The sequence below is a fragment of the Arachis ipaensis genome, chromosome B03, assembly GCF_000816755.2.
Source record: "Arachis ipaensis cultivar K30076 chromosome B03, Araip1.1, whole genome shotgun sequence".
NCBI lineage: Eukaryota > Viridiplantae > Streptophyta > Magnoliopsida > Fabales > Fabaceae > Arachis > Arachis ipaensis.
Window position 1 is genome coordinate 14719420 of NC_029787.2, and position 14316 is coordinate 14733735.

The following is a 14316-nucleotide window of genomic DNA, read 5'->3' on the forward strand; positions in this document are numbered from 1 at the left end:
CTTATAACAAAAATTTTAAAGACCTATTTGATTTTAGAACGTCAAAGTTTCAAGAAACAGGAAATAAAAGTGGGGACGAATTTATCCCCTCAAAACGGCATCGTTTGGCGTGGTCCCAAAACGACGTCGTTTTAGTTACGTGTCCAGGGACTAATCTGTCCTGAGCACGACACGTGTTGCTTTACCTGACACGCCATACCTACAATCTCCAGAGAGAGTGTTGTGTTAACCAGTTCAACCTGGTTTAAAGACCTATATGACATATATCTACTAATTTTAGAAACCCGAGATTTAGTTAATTTTTTTAGAAATCTATCGGACCGCCAAATCTTTGGGAACTTATTAATTACTCTGTTGGTCCCTATAGTTTTGCGAAATTTTCAATTAGGTCCTTATACTTTTTTTCCTTTTAATTGAATCCTTGCACCAAATTTTATTTTTAATTGGGTCTCTATATTTTTTTTCTTTTATTTGGGTCTCTGCACTAATTTTTTATTTTTTAATTGGATCCCTATATAATTAAACCAATTACTATTAAGAGGGACTTAATTGAAAAAAAAATTGGCGCAGGGACCTAATTAAAAAGAAAAAAAGTATAGAGACCTAATTGAAAATTTCGCAAAACTATAGAGACTAACAGAGTAATTAATTCTTTAAAATATTACTCTTATATTAATTGAGTAAATGCCCAAAATGGTCCCTTAAATTCAAATCGGTATTCAATTTAGTCCTTGATTTTTTTAAATGATCAAATAAATCCATTAAATTCAGAAACGTGCGCCTCCGTTAGTCCCTCCCAGAATTGCCGTCTTAACATTGCTGATGTGGAACGTTAACTGCCATGTGGGCATTCCAGCTGTATGCTGATGTGTGCCAAGGTTGAATTTGTTTCAAATTGGTATCTGGAATTGCCTAATATTACCCAAATTAGTCCATTTCAATTATTAAACCCTAATTTTCTTCTCTTCTTCAAACTGTATGCTACGATCTTCTGTTCTTCGACTCTCCTTCTCTTCTCTGACTCTCCTTCTCTTCTGTTCGACCTCTCTTCTTCGCCGTAAAACCCAAATTGATTTCTTATCTATGTGAGTGTTGATGGGTGGTGGCGAGAAAAGCCAAAGTAGCTCAAGTAGGAACAACTCTGCAGGCAGACCTTATGGCAACAAAGGAATGCAAAATAGGGGAGGTAAGAACGCTGTTTTCTGTAATTGCGGGCTTCGAACGGTGATGAAGCACTCAACAATGGCAGAAAATCCTGGTAGACCATTTTATGGTTGTTCGAATTATGAGGTAAGGTTATGGCTGTGAAGAAAATGTTAAGATGGTTTGAGTTTGAGTTTGGATTCACCTGCATTTTTTACTTTGCAGTATGGAATTCACTGTAATTTTTTTTGCTGAGCTGATGGATGTGAAGAACAAGTTTCTGCAGCACCCATTCCACTAGAAGTTTTGCATGAGTTAAGTTGGAGGATGACAAGCTTGGAGAGTGATATTAAGACCGTGAAGATGATGACAATGGAGCTGCTGGCTTTTGTAGTTACTTTTGGTGTGTGTTTAGGTTTTAGTTTGTTGGGGTTTATATTCAATAAATGATGATTATGTTATGAAATTTTAAATTTCTTAAGTGGTATGTAATGTCTTGATGAAGATGGAATGAAATGAAATGAAACACTAATTTGACATGAGTTCAACTCTTGATGCTGCACTTATTCTGCTAAAATTGTGTTCAACTAAACCAGAAAGAGATAAATCACAACATGAACTAAACCAAAAACTTCATTAATTTAACATAACTAATTTCGGAACATGGAACAAGTGTTGTTTGTGCTAAAGCACATTGTGTATAACATACTATCACAACCCAAAACATCATAGGCCATAACAACATTCAAAAGCCATGCATACAAGTTTCAAATGTTACATTACAAAAAGACAGTATTGTTTAACCATAACATTCAGCTACAACAACATGAACTCAAAAAGCCACCACACTTTGTGCTAGTTAGACATTTTTTCTTGGTGGGTTGAATCCTGGAGTTGGAACAAATTTCAAGAAGGAGGCCAGTTTTTCAGAGGTTGCTGCACTAGCTCCCTGAATAGTCTCTCTTGAAATCTCAGTCGGATGTGGAGCAGCCGCAGCAGTGGATGAAGTTGTCCTCTTGACAGGGAGTTTGTCTATGCGTCTCTCACATTTAGTTCTCAGATACCCTTTATTTGCATTCTTTGTAGTCTTTACAGCCTATGATATCAATAACAACAATACAAGTGTCATTATATGGATTTGTTTGTTTCCAGATTTATTAACTCAAGCTCTAATTTTGATTAATGTTTTTAATACTATTACTACCTTAGTTGTAGGTTCTTGTTCAGCTCCTAGACCCCCTTCAGCAGCAACTTCTGTTTGAGTATCAATTTGTCCTCCTTCAGCACCAACCTCACATTCTTCAGTAACAACCTCACCTTTGTTACCTTTAGAATCAGTGTCACCCTTATTTGCAGCATCTTCAGCAGCCTTTGCAGCAACTGCTAGCTCATCAGCCTTTTGTTTCTTTGCTGTTCTACAACTCCTTGTTGTGTGACCAACATCTTCACATGTCCCGCATGTGAATTTGCCATATTTTTTCTTCAATTTTGTTGCTGTGCACTCTTGGCTCCCCCGAACAGGTGCCTCATGTGCATCTTTTTTTCTTGCATAATGTGATGGCCTGCCACGGGGTTTGCTCCTTACAAGTGGTAAGCAATGGAGGTATTCTGATGTTTTCCACAACTGTTGGCCTCTTACCGGGTTGATATGGTATTCATAAGTCTTGTTGTATGAGCCCATTGTTAGCCATGCAGGGACATAATTCTCGGGTCTACCATTCATAACTGAAATCGCAACTATTGCATGACGACAAGGTAACCCTAGCACATAATAAGTTTGAGTAACTAAGTGTGTTGATAGGTATACTACGGTGTAATTACACAAAAAAATAAAAACAATCAAACAAAATAGTACTTACCCGATAACTGCCAAGACCTGCAGCTACATATTTGGTTTCCCAAATCAACCACCACATTATGTGATTCACCATGCACTTCAAACATCACTTCAGCCGCATCTCCAGACCACATTGGTGTATAATACCTGCTGTAATGCCTTTTCTTTGCAAGTCTACTTTGTTGAATCGGAGGTAAGTGTCCCACATGGCTAGAGAGTTTCAGTTTCTTCCTTGCCATACTAGTCATGGCATACCTCCTAACCTCCTCCAGTAAAGTCAAGTCGGGCTTACATCTGTATGGTTTGGTGGCAGCGTTGAACACCTCACACATGTTGTTGCAGACATTGTCAACCTTTGGAAAGTCTTTGTAGTGAGCCCTGGTCCATGCCTGCCTAGGAAACTTGTCTAAATATGCCCACGCCTTCTCATTCACCCTCTTTATAGACTGCATATGTCCGTTGAATTCCTGGACAGTCATTGCTCTAACACACTTCCAAAGCAAACTCTTCAAGTGTGAGTCCTTCCATTGTTTCTGAAAGTTTTGCCAAAGGTGCCACGCACAGAACAGTGATGCGCACCTGGCATAACTTCACGAAATGCTGGGATTAAACCCTACAAGATAACAAAGTAGTCACCTAAAAACCTGAGCAAATAACAGATTCTTGATTTTACCAGATATATAATAATAAATTGAAAAATAGGGTCTATTTTGAACTAATGCGCTTAAGGATTCTTAAATTTTGCAATTAGAATAACAATAGTATAAATGAAGTTGATTGCATTAAAAATCCAAAATAGTCCTTCGAATTTTGTTCATTAATCCAAAATGGTCCTTAAAATTATTTATCGTGCCTCTAATTGAAGCATATAGGTTACCTTCTGCATGTCAGAGATGAAGCACCAACCATGCTTTGTCTGATCTCCAATGTCTTCATGCAAGAGCTCCAAGAACCACTTCCAGTTGTCTTTGTTCTCAATATGAACAATTGCCCATGCAATTGGGTACACATGATTGTTCGCGTCCTGACCCATGGCACACAGCATCCATCCTCCATAATAGGTCTTCAAAAAAGCCCCATCAAGTCCTATCAAGGGTCTGCAGCCACCCACAAAACCTTTCTTGCATCCATGCAAACACACATAAAACTTTTCGAAGACACCTTCTCCGTTAGGCATTGGACTAACACCTAACTTGACAGTTGAACCCGAATTAGATCTCAACAGCTCCTCTGCATAATCTCTGAGTTTAGCATATTCTGCAGCTTCATCACCCCTCACTATTTTCCTTGCATCACCCAAAGCTCTTGTAATTGTAGTCCTAGACAGTTGTATTCCAATTTTTGCTTTAAAGTAATTAAACACCTCACAGTGTCTAAAAAGTTGGGAGCTTCCTAACCTTCTTAACAAGTACATCAGTTACCCAAGACCTAGTTGCACATCTATTCTTGAAAGTTCTCTCACATGTATGATCATCATTAAAGGTCTTAATCTGCCAACATCCATTCGGTTTGCTATAAGAACAAAACACCATCCAAGGACAATCTTCATTCTTGCATACCACCCTACATCTAGTAGTATCATTTTTCTTGTACCTTACACCCCTACCCTCTTGCAATGTATAATTTCTAACCCCTTTCTTAAAAGCATCCCTAGTGGTGAACTCCATACCTAGCTCTAATCTCACGTATCCAAACTTGGCAGTATCATTGAAGATGGGATTCGCAGCTGGGTCTGCTTCATCTTCAGAGTCTGGTGGAGTCTTCAGTTCATCAGATTTCCAGCTATCATCAGAAAAAGACACTGCCATACAGATTCATGCATTACATCACCAACAGAAATAGAATAAAATCAATACATATGCACATTAATTATAATATACGTTACATACATTGCAAGTTTTCTTTATTCTCATCATCATCTACCTCCTTCTCATAATCAGATGCATCCATTGATGGGGGATGAGAAGTATCTTCATCATTAATAACATTTTTCTTGCATTTGTCATTGTCACTGGCAGTCTTCCTTTTTCTCCTTTCGCTGGTAGGGCCAACATCATCATTGTTGTCACTGCTTGAGTCCAGAGAGTCAAGTGGCATGTGTGGCCTGTATAAACTGTCCTCTGCAGACTCATAAGAATCAGATGAGCTATCAACATTCAAGTGAATTGGCTCCTTGCTTGCTTGTTTTCTCCAGCCTTATGATCTTGTGATATACCTTCTAGGCATTCTAGTAGACGTGTTGAATTTAAAGTTAATAGGCTTGGATTGTTTCTTTGATGCGCTGTTTTTTTTTATTTGTGCATTCTTGGTTGAGGGAGTGGGTTGAGAGCAAACTTTCTGAGATACGGGTTTGGATGTAATGGGATTTGGTTGGGATAGAGATTTAGGGGATTTCACCTGTGAACATGATTTGTGACCATTAAAATTGAGGGCAGTTGATTTTCGTGGACTAGGCTTCGAGGGAGTGGGCTGGGAGGCAGTGGGATGGGGGGCAATGGACTTGGGAGGAACGGGCTGTGTCACACTGGGCTGGGAGGCAGTGGGTTGGGGGGAAATGGGCTTGGGAGCAACGGGCTGTGTCACACTGGGCTGGGAGGCAGTGGGTTGGGGGGAAATGGGCTTGGGAGCAACGGGCTGCTATAGCATGATCCTCCTCAGACAAATCCATTACATCAATTATCTCAGGAATCGAAGTTCCGTGCTCAAAATAGATGTGGATGACGTTGTTATTCTCATGGCAGTGCTTGATCATACTAACAAGGTCCTGGTCCACTTTCAATCTCCTAAGACCAAATTCCAACACATGTTTAGGCTCTAGATACCAACATGCTTCAGCCTTATCATACCCCAATTCTCTATAATAACATGTTACCGCAAACACGTCAAGATAGTCTTCATCAACTCCAAAAACCCATTCATCATACAAGTCAGAAGTGTAGATAAAATTTCTCCCAAGATCTGTCTCAAATGCTCCACCATGGTGAAAAACAAGTTTCAATTGATCAGGCATCTGAAGTTTACAGCACAATGCACAAAACAGACAGGATTATTCATTTTGTCGCAAAACAGCCATATTGCAAAGAACTAGAAATCAAACTATATTTGTAATAAGAATGCATATATTTACTTCCTATTGACTATAACTTAAACCAGACTATGATTTATGTGGTTACAAGTCTCATATTAGAAACCCTAAACCCTAACATTTGCGCCATCAACAACCACAACATTCTAAACCACTCTCTTACATATACAACAACGCATTCACACATAAGTATCAAGAACCCTCAGTGAAATACAAAAAATGGAAGAGAATGATCAAGTTGAACTGTTACCTCTCCCCGTCGGCAGTGTACGAAGGTGATGCTTCATCGATAACTTCTTCATTGACCGGAGAGAACAGATTCTAAGGATGATCCTCGGCGAGGAAACGTTGAGTGGGAAGTATGGAAGAATGAACGGACGTAGGAGAAGAGAAAGCTTTTTTGAAGTTTTGGTGGAAAACGTTGAAGTGGAAGGGGGGACCAACAACAATTGTTTATTGAGTTAATAGTCAATTTCGTCCCCGAAAGTGTCCTCGATCTCCATTTTCATCCCCGAAAGTCAAAATTAATCAAAAACGTCCTCGAAAGATACCCGTGTTGATCACGTTCGTCCTTCCGTCTTCTCGGTTGATGAGATGGCAAACGGCCGCTTACGTGGCACGTTAACTGCCAAGCTGGCCAACGCCAGGGTGTAGGATGTTGTTGCTGACAAGATAAGTTTCGTTTAAGCCATCAAATTAGTCCTTCGAGTTTATAAACCCTAATCCCAAAACGAATGATAAATACTTCGAGGTGATCACTTTCGGTGGCAGTAGAGGTAACTAGGAGGCGTAATCCCTGGCTGGCTGCGTGGATGGAGAGAGGAGATGGTGGTTGTGGTGGCGGTTTGTCACATGCATCGCACGACAGTCATGGATCCAGTGTTTCGATGCGAAGGAGGAGGGTGAATGCTCATGATGGATCATGTTTCTGTGGGCTGAAGACTGTGATTAAGAAATCTGGGACAGCGGAGAATCCGAATAGATTGTTCCATGCATGTCCAAGGTACCGGGTGAGTGATGGTAAAGGAAGTTAAAGCTTTTTCATGTTCTTATCCTCTGTTGGGTGTTCTCTGATTTTTTTGTTTACTCCCATATGAAATTGCAGAAGGGTAGTCACTGCAATTATTTTAAGTGGGTTGATGATGATGAATTTGAAGCAGTGGGTGTGTGTGGTACAAAGAAAGATGCAGGAGCTGATATAAAGGTTGAAGGTGAGTATGATGAATGGAGGGTGAAGGCGGCATGGAAGTTGGGCACTGTGGAAGCTGAAGTTAGAGTTTTTCATGTTCTTATTCTCTGTTGAAGGCTTGTGTTCTTTCAGAAAACTCATTGCGAGCCTTGTTTCTCCAAACCATGAAAACCATGCTCCTGTTACTTGCATAGTTTCTGATGGTGCTATGTGGTTCACTTTGAAAGTTGCTCAAGAGTTCCACATCCCTCACTTTGTGTTTTTCACTCCCAGTGCCTGTGGCATGCTGGGATACATTAACTTTGAAGAGATTCGGAAAAGAGGTTATTTCCCATTGAAAGGTACTCTCTTGTATTATATTTTGACAAGTTTTTATTTGTATCATACAATTTTTTAATAGAATAAAATAAAAATTTATTCTTTTCAGATGAGAAGAATCTGCTTGATGGATATCTTGATACTAAAGTTGATTGGATTCCAGCAATGAAAGGAGCAAGACTAAAAGACCTTCCCACATTTCTTAAGACTACTAATCCTTATGATGTAATGTTCAATTACAACATAGTAAAAGTGAACACTGCTATGCATGCCAAAGGGGTTATCCTTAACACCTTTGAAGACTTAGAATCAGAGGTTTTGGATGCCATCAGAGCCAAATACTCCAATGTCTACTCCATTGGTCCATTATCAATGCTATTCAAACAGCTCTCAAACTCAAATACTCAATTGGAGTCGATTGATCTGAATCTGTGGAAGGAAGACAACAAATACTTGGAATGGTTGGATAAAAGAGACAGATGTTCTGTTGTGTATGTGAACTTTAGTAGCTTAGTGATTATGACACCAAAGCAACTAAGTGAATTTGCTTGGGGTTTGGTTAATAGCAAGTACCATTTCTTGTGGGTCATAAGGCCTAATCTTGTGCATGATAATAATAATAATGGTGATGAAAAATTAAGTGATGAATATGTGAATGTGATTGAAAGATGTGAGAGGGGATTGGTATTGGGGTGGTGCCAACAAGAGAAAGTTCTGTGTCATGCATCAATTGGCGGATTTCTAACACATTGTGGGTGGAACTCAACATTGGAGAGCATATGTGAGGGAGTTCCAATGGCATGTTGGCCTTTCTTTGCAGAACAACAAACAAACAGCTTCTATGCATGCAAAAAATGGGGGATTGGGATGGAGATTGAGTGTGATGTTAAGAGAGAGCAGGTTGAGGGGCTTGTGAGGGAACTCATGGAGGGGCAAAAAGGGAAAGAAATTAAGGTTGGTTTATAAAAAGGACTAATTTGATGGCTTAAACGAAACTTATCTTGTCAGCAACAACATTCTACACCCTGGCGTTGGCCAGCTTGGCAGTTAACGTGCCACGTAAGCGGCCGTTTGCCATCTCATCAACCGAGAAGACGGAAGGACGAACGTGATTAACACGGGTATCTTTCGAGGACGTTTTTGATTAATTTTGACTTTCGGAGATGAAAATGGAGATCGAGCACACTTTCGGGGACGAAATTGACTATTAACTCATTGTTTATTCAAAGGGGAAGAAGATGTTATTTCAAACGACATCGTTTTACAGACTTAGGGCACCCACTACTCCAACGACGTCGTTTAATGGAATGCCCACATGGCAGTTAACGTTCCACATCAGCAACATTAAGACGTCAATTCTGGAAGGGATTAATGGAGGCGCACATTTCTGAATTTAAAAGATTTATTTGGTCATTTAAAAAAATCAAAGATTAAATTGAATACCAATTTAAATTTAAGAGACCATTTTAGACATTTACTCTGTATTAATTTATCTCGTTTAATCGTTTACCGCATAAACGAAATAACGCTTAATGTCACGGTATTATTCCTCACTTTTGCCCATCAACTCCGGTAGCCTAACAAAAATTTTGAAGGATGCTGGAATTGTTGAGAAACTCTGAAGATACGGTTGTGTAAAGTATTTTCTCGAAAATTCTTGAAGGAAGAAGGAAAAGGAACGTGGTTCGATGAATGAATTGAATGGTAAGTAAAAAAATAAGAGGTCTTTTTTTAGGCATAGGATTCTGACCGCTGCGGAATGTTGTGTTTTAGAGAGTTGAAAGTTGAAAGTTGAAACCATGTTTGGAGTCACGATTTGGACTCAGGGTTGAGCTGTAATTAATAACTCCCTCACTTTTGTGATTCTCTCTCCCTTGTCTTTTTTCAAAACCCAACACACCTACTCACTACTCCCACTCTCTTTACTTTCTCCGCTTTGCTTTCACACCCGCACGTTCTCGCTCTCCCAAAATGGCTGACAGCGATTCTAACCCTCCTCCGCCTCCTGTTACCGTTACCGTTACCCATAGCGAAACGGCGAACCCTGATGTGCCTGCTCTCGCTTTAGCTACAGAAGCTGAACCACTCCGTGATAACACCGCCAAAGACCTCCCACCTTCCCCGCCACTCCCTCAACCTGAACAACCAGCACCAGAAGAAGACACGTCAGCATCCGAGGCTGTCCAAGCTGACACTTGCCAACCGGAACAGGAAAAGGATGTGGTTGCAGTTGCAGAGCAGAATCCCAATCCCACTCCTCAAGAGCAAGAGCGCAGTGACAAGCTTCCGCAGAATCGGGTATCGTTCAAGGAAGAGAGCAATAGGGTTTCTGATCTCTCCGATTCCGAGAAAGCTTCCCTTGAAGAGTTCAAGAAGCTTCTAGCAGATTCCATTAAGGAGGACGTTTCCATATGGGGAGTCCCTCTCCTCAAGGACGAGAGAACTGACGTCATCCTCCTCAAGTTCCTCAGAGCCCGCGACTTCAAGGTCAAGGACGCATTCGCCATGATCAACAACACTCTCCGATGGAGAAAGGACTTCAACATCGACGCTCTCCTCGACGACGATCTCGGCGATGACATGGACAAGGTCGTCTTCATGCACGGACACTCCAGAGAGGGCCATCCTGTCTGCTACAACGTCTACGGCGAGTTCCAGAACAAGGACCTCTATGATAAGACCTTCTCCACCGAGGAAAAGAGAAACAACTTCCTCCGGTGGCGGATTCAGTTCTTGGAGAGGAGTATTAGGAAGCTTGACTTCACTCCCGGTGGCATCAATACCATTTTTCAAGTTAACGACCTCAAGAATTCCCCTGGCCCTGCCAAACGGGAGCTTCGTCTTGCCACCAAACAAGCTCTCCAATTGCTTCAGGATAACTACCCCGAGTTTGTTGCCAAACAGGTTAGTTAGGTTCCCTTCAATTATCATCCTTTTGTCGATGCTTGTTAAATCAACTTCTTGTGAATGAATAGGTTTTTATCAATGCTCCCTGGTGGTATCTTGCATTTTATACCATGATCAGTCCATTCATGACGCAGAGGACCAAGAGCAAACTTGTGTTTGCAGGGCCATCCAGGTCTCCTGATATCCTTTTCAAGTTAGTAACTTCTGCTATTGGATATTCATATTCTGAAAATTTGTTTCCTCTTCTGTTTTTGGTTTGTTTATTGCGTTGTGAATTATGACATTATGTGGTGTTTCTTTCTCTAATAGGTATATTTCCCCGGAGCAAGTGCCAATTCAGTATGGAGGCCTAAGTGTAGATTTCTGTGACTGCAATCCAGATTTCAGTATGTCTGATCCTGTCACGGAAATTCCTCTTAAGCCGACCACCAAGCAAACTGTAGAGATCGCCATTTATGAGGTGCGGTGCGATTGTGATGGTTACATTTCACCAATTTTGATTATTTTGTACTTCTTTAAACTGTAGACACTATTGTGTCATTAATATCTGAAATAGAAAGATCTTAGTGAACTGAGCTGCTGATTTTTTGGCAGAAATGTATTATTGTCTGGGAGCTGCGAGTGGTTGGTTGGGAGGTTAGCTATAGCGCTGAGTTCAAGCCTGATGCTAAAGATGGATATGCAGTTATTATACAGAAGGCCACAAAGATGTCCCCAACTGATGAACCTGTTGTTTCCAATAGCTTTAAAGTTAGTGATCTGGGAAAATTATTGCTCACTATTGACAACTCCACCTTGAAAAAGAAGAGGCTTCTTTACAGGTTCAAGATCAAACCCTACTCTGACTGAAGTGATTCTGGGTACATGGAAATTGAAGAGTATGAAATATGCATGTCATCATCATTCGTTTTTCAGCCCATTATTCATCTATAATTTTGGTCGTCAGTTGTTTGGAGTTTTTGATTTCTGTCTTTTGTTGTATTTAGTACTTTGTGTTCCAATCAAACGTTGAGCTAGTTTTAATTGTTATTTTAATAGAGTAGCACGTGAAAATGGGATTGAGTTGGTTTATGGGATTCTATATATCTACCAGCATTATCTGTCACCTTGATGGGGAAACCAACATGTAGAGGCTTCGGTAGGAGAAGTTATCAATGTAAAATTTTGTTATCGTACTTATCCAGTTTGAAATTGGTCCAATTATAACTTCAGAATCCTTGTCTGTACAATGAAGCATTCTGAATCCATATATATGTTACATATATATTCTTTTTGGTCTTTTAGCTGTTTTGCTATTTAACTTCATTTCATTCTATATCTGAATGAAATTAGAATCTAGAACAATAAAAACTAAATCGGGATTGGGACTTCTTGGTTTAAGTTGAATTTTGCAGGGATTGCTATTGCATTTTATTCTTGTTTGTGCATTAGCTTTCTATTTGGTATTAGTTTTGTAATTCTGTTTTTCTATGATGTTCTATATTTTAGTTCCTTTTAACGTGGGGTGTGGGGACTGTAAGTGGTTGAGAATATGGTTTCATTTCACCACCATGTGACCCTGTGCTGTCTCTTAGGTGATCTGATTCATTTAAAAAATGTTATTTTCTTGTGGAACTATCTGATATTTCCATTTTGTTTATTTGGAAACTATTGAAATTGAAAGCTATGAAGGGGATTGTTCAGAATATATTGAGTTAATACTTAATAGTTCATTGTTAACTCACAATGATTGCAATTGTGGCAGATGCTTTACATTTGGAAAGGAATGACCAATCAAGTGTTAAATAAAAACTAAATATACAGTGTTGATTCCGAAAAGTGAAGTCCTCCTATTAGGCCACTGCCAACTAGGACAGGCTGTGTACTTTTGATGTCTAAATGGATACTTTTTCTTCTTCTTCTTCTCGTCTTCTTGGTGGGGGTGGGGTCTACACTCTAAATGGATACTTAAAGCTAGTAACTTGTGTTACTTATCTTTTTTTAATTTATTTTTTTACCTCTTTAGGAATTTATCATTGCCCTCTACTTATTTCTTATGTAGTTATCTTTGAAGTGATGAAAATTTGTGAAGTTTCTTTAACTTTGAATTAGTGTGGGATTTTCATCCTTTTCCATGAAAAACCCAAGCTGCATAATTTGGTCTCATCATCTTCTGTGTTGACTGGATTTTAGAGCCATAAGCGGTTATGATATCTGCACCATATTATGCTATCATTGTTTGATTTGGATTTTAGAGAAATATGATGGGGAAAGTGTTCTTTACCGATTTAATAAAAGGCATTGTAAAATCTAAGAGTGAATATATCTTTACTTGCTCTTATTAGGGGCAGACTTATCTTGAAAGGAGCTTATTTCATGCATGTATATACTGTTATTTCATGTGATATTCTACGTGTTGGATAAACACCATTCTTGCATAGTTGCATGTGAGCTCTTGTGACCCCTTTTTTTGGTTTGTATTTAATTATTTATTTATATTTCAATGGTGGGTAGTGTATGCAGAAGGCATCTGAACAGGACATGCAAAGTTGGCCATGTCGGTATAACTGTGTCTGCATCCTAATTTGTAGCTTATAAAGCTTGCCATGTTTCTTTTAGTAGTCTTTATGTCACCTTTTCTGTCTTTTTATTACCCATATCTCTGAATGAATCTTTATATTTTTAATTTCTGGATCCAAATATAATCCAATGATTAGTATAAGATTACTCAGCACATAGTCTTGGCTCTGAAATTCCAATACTAGGATAGGAATAGGATTTCAATTGATGAATCATCCTACACGTGGTTGCCACTGCTCTTTTCTGCTTTTCATAATTTCATTTAGATGTTTAGGACCTCTATTGTTGGTTGTTGATCGCATCTTTTGGTGAGAGGTTCCTTAAACCACGGTGCCATTTGTGGCCAAAGTTCAATAATTCGGTGGACACGACAAAATTTGCCAGCTGCTACAATTGAATAAGATGGCAAAATATAAATGAGTACTCACCGCATGGAAGGGTTATGGAGCTTTTAGGAACTTTTGACAGCATTTTAGGGAAAATAACTCTGGAATGTTGAAGTGTTATGAAGCTTTCAATGATATAATTAGACTTTGATTTGTGTTTAGTGTAAGATATAGATCCAATAGAGATAGACATAATTAACATAGATATATGTTACGGCTTTTATATCTCCTATGAACATGGACAGTAAACAAACAAACAATGCTTTAGTTATTTAGTTAAATTATGCTTATAGAATTACAGTCTCTTTTTTTTGGTTGCCCACGGTATCCCTAACTTGATATGTCAAGGACTAATCCGTCGCGGATCTGAGCTCTATTTAAGGGTTTGCCGCTGGTCAACGGGTTGCTGCATGCACAAGACAGGATCCGAAAGATAGGATCCGAATCTCCGACACTTGCTTAAACGGACCAGTGAATTAACCACTCGACGAACCAAAGTTGGTTGAATTACACAGTCTCTCTGTGGTATCATTTTTGAACTCCAGATATTAGAATCCAATTATTATGGGAACGCACATACTACACATTTGCTCGCAGCTCGAAGGGATCATTGATTGGAACAGAAACCATATAACAAAAGGTTATTGTTCTTATTATATTATTTTCTCTTTTTTCTCCTCCAAAAAAAATTGATAACAGAAAATACCAAATGAAAACATGTCCTTAGAAATTTACAAGACATGGAATAATAATGTTAATTAGGCTTTCAACGTATCTAGGGATCAAACTTCTATAAAGTGAAAATTCTGATAAAGTGATAAAATATATTTTAATTATTTTTGAATTAAGATGGTAAGATTTATACATAATAAAAATTATAAATTTAAAAACA

At 39.0% G+C, this 14316-nt stretch overlaps 2 protein-coding genes across 2 annotated transcripts; both read left to right on the top strand.

The window, feature by feature from the left end:
- Nucleotides 6878-8538, top strand: LOC107632572 (7-deoxyloganetin glucosyltransferase-like). The gene is made up of 4 exons (XM_016336238.1): nucleotides 6878-7075; nucleotides 7171-7276; nucleotides 7371-7595; nucleotides 7682-8538. Exons 1-4 carry the CDS (start codon nucleotides 6878-6880, stop codon nucleotides 8536-8538), a joined length of 1386 nt encoding a protein of 461 aa, XP_016191724.1.
- Nucleotides 9134-11757, top strand: LOC107629761 (patellin-3). The gene is made up of 4 exons (XM_016332644.2): nucleotides 9134-10476; nucleotides 10548-10672; nucleotides 10789-10939; nucleotides 11074-11757. Exons 1-4 carry the CDS (start codon nucleotides 9544-9546, stop codon nucleotides 11326-11328), a joined length of 1464 nt encoding a protein of 487 aa, XP_016188130.1. The 5' UTR covers nucleotides 9134-9543; the 3' UTR covers nucleotides 11329-11757.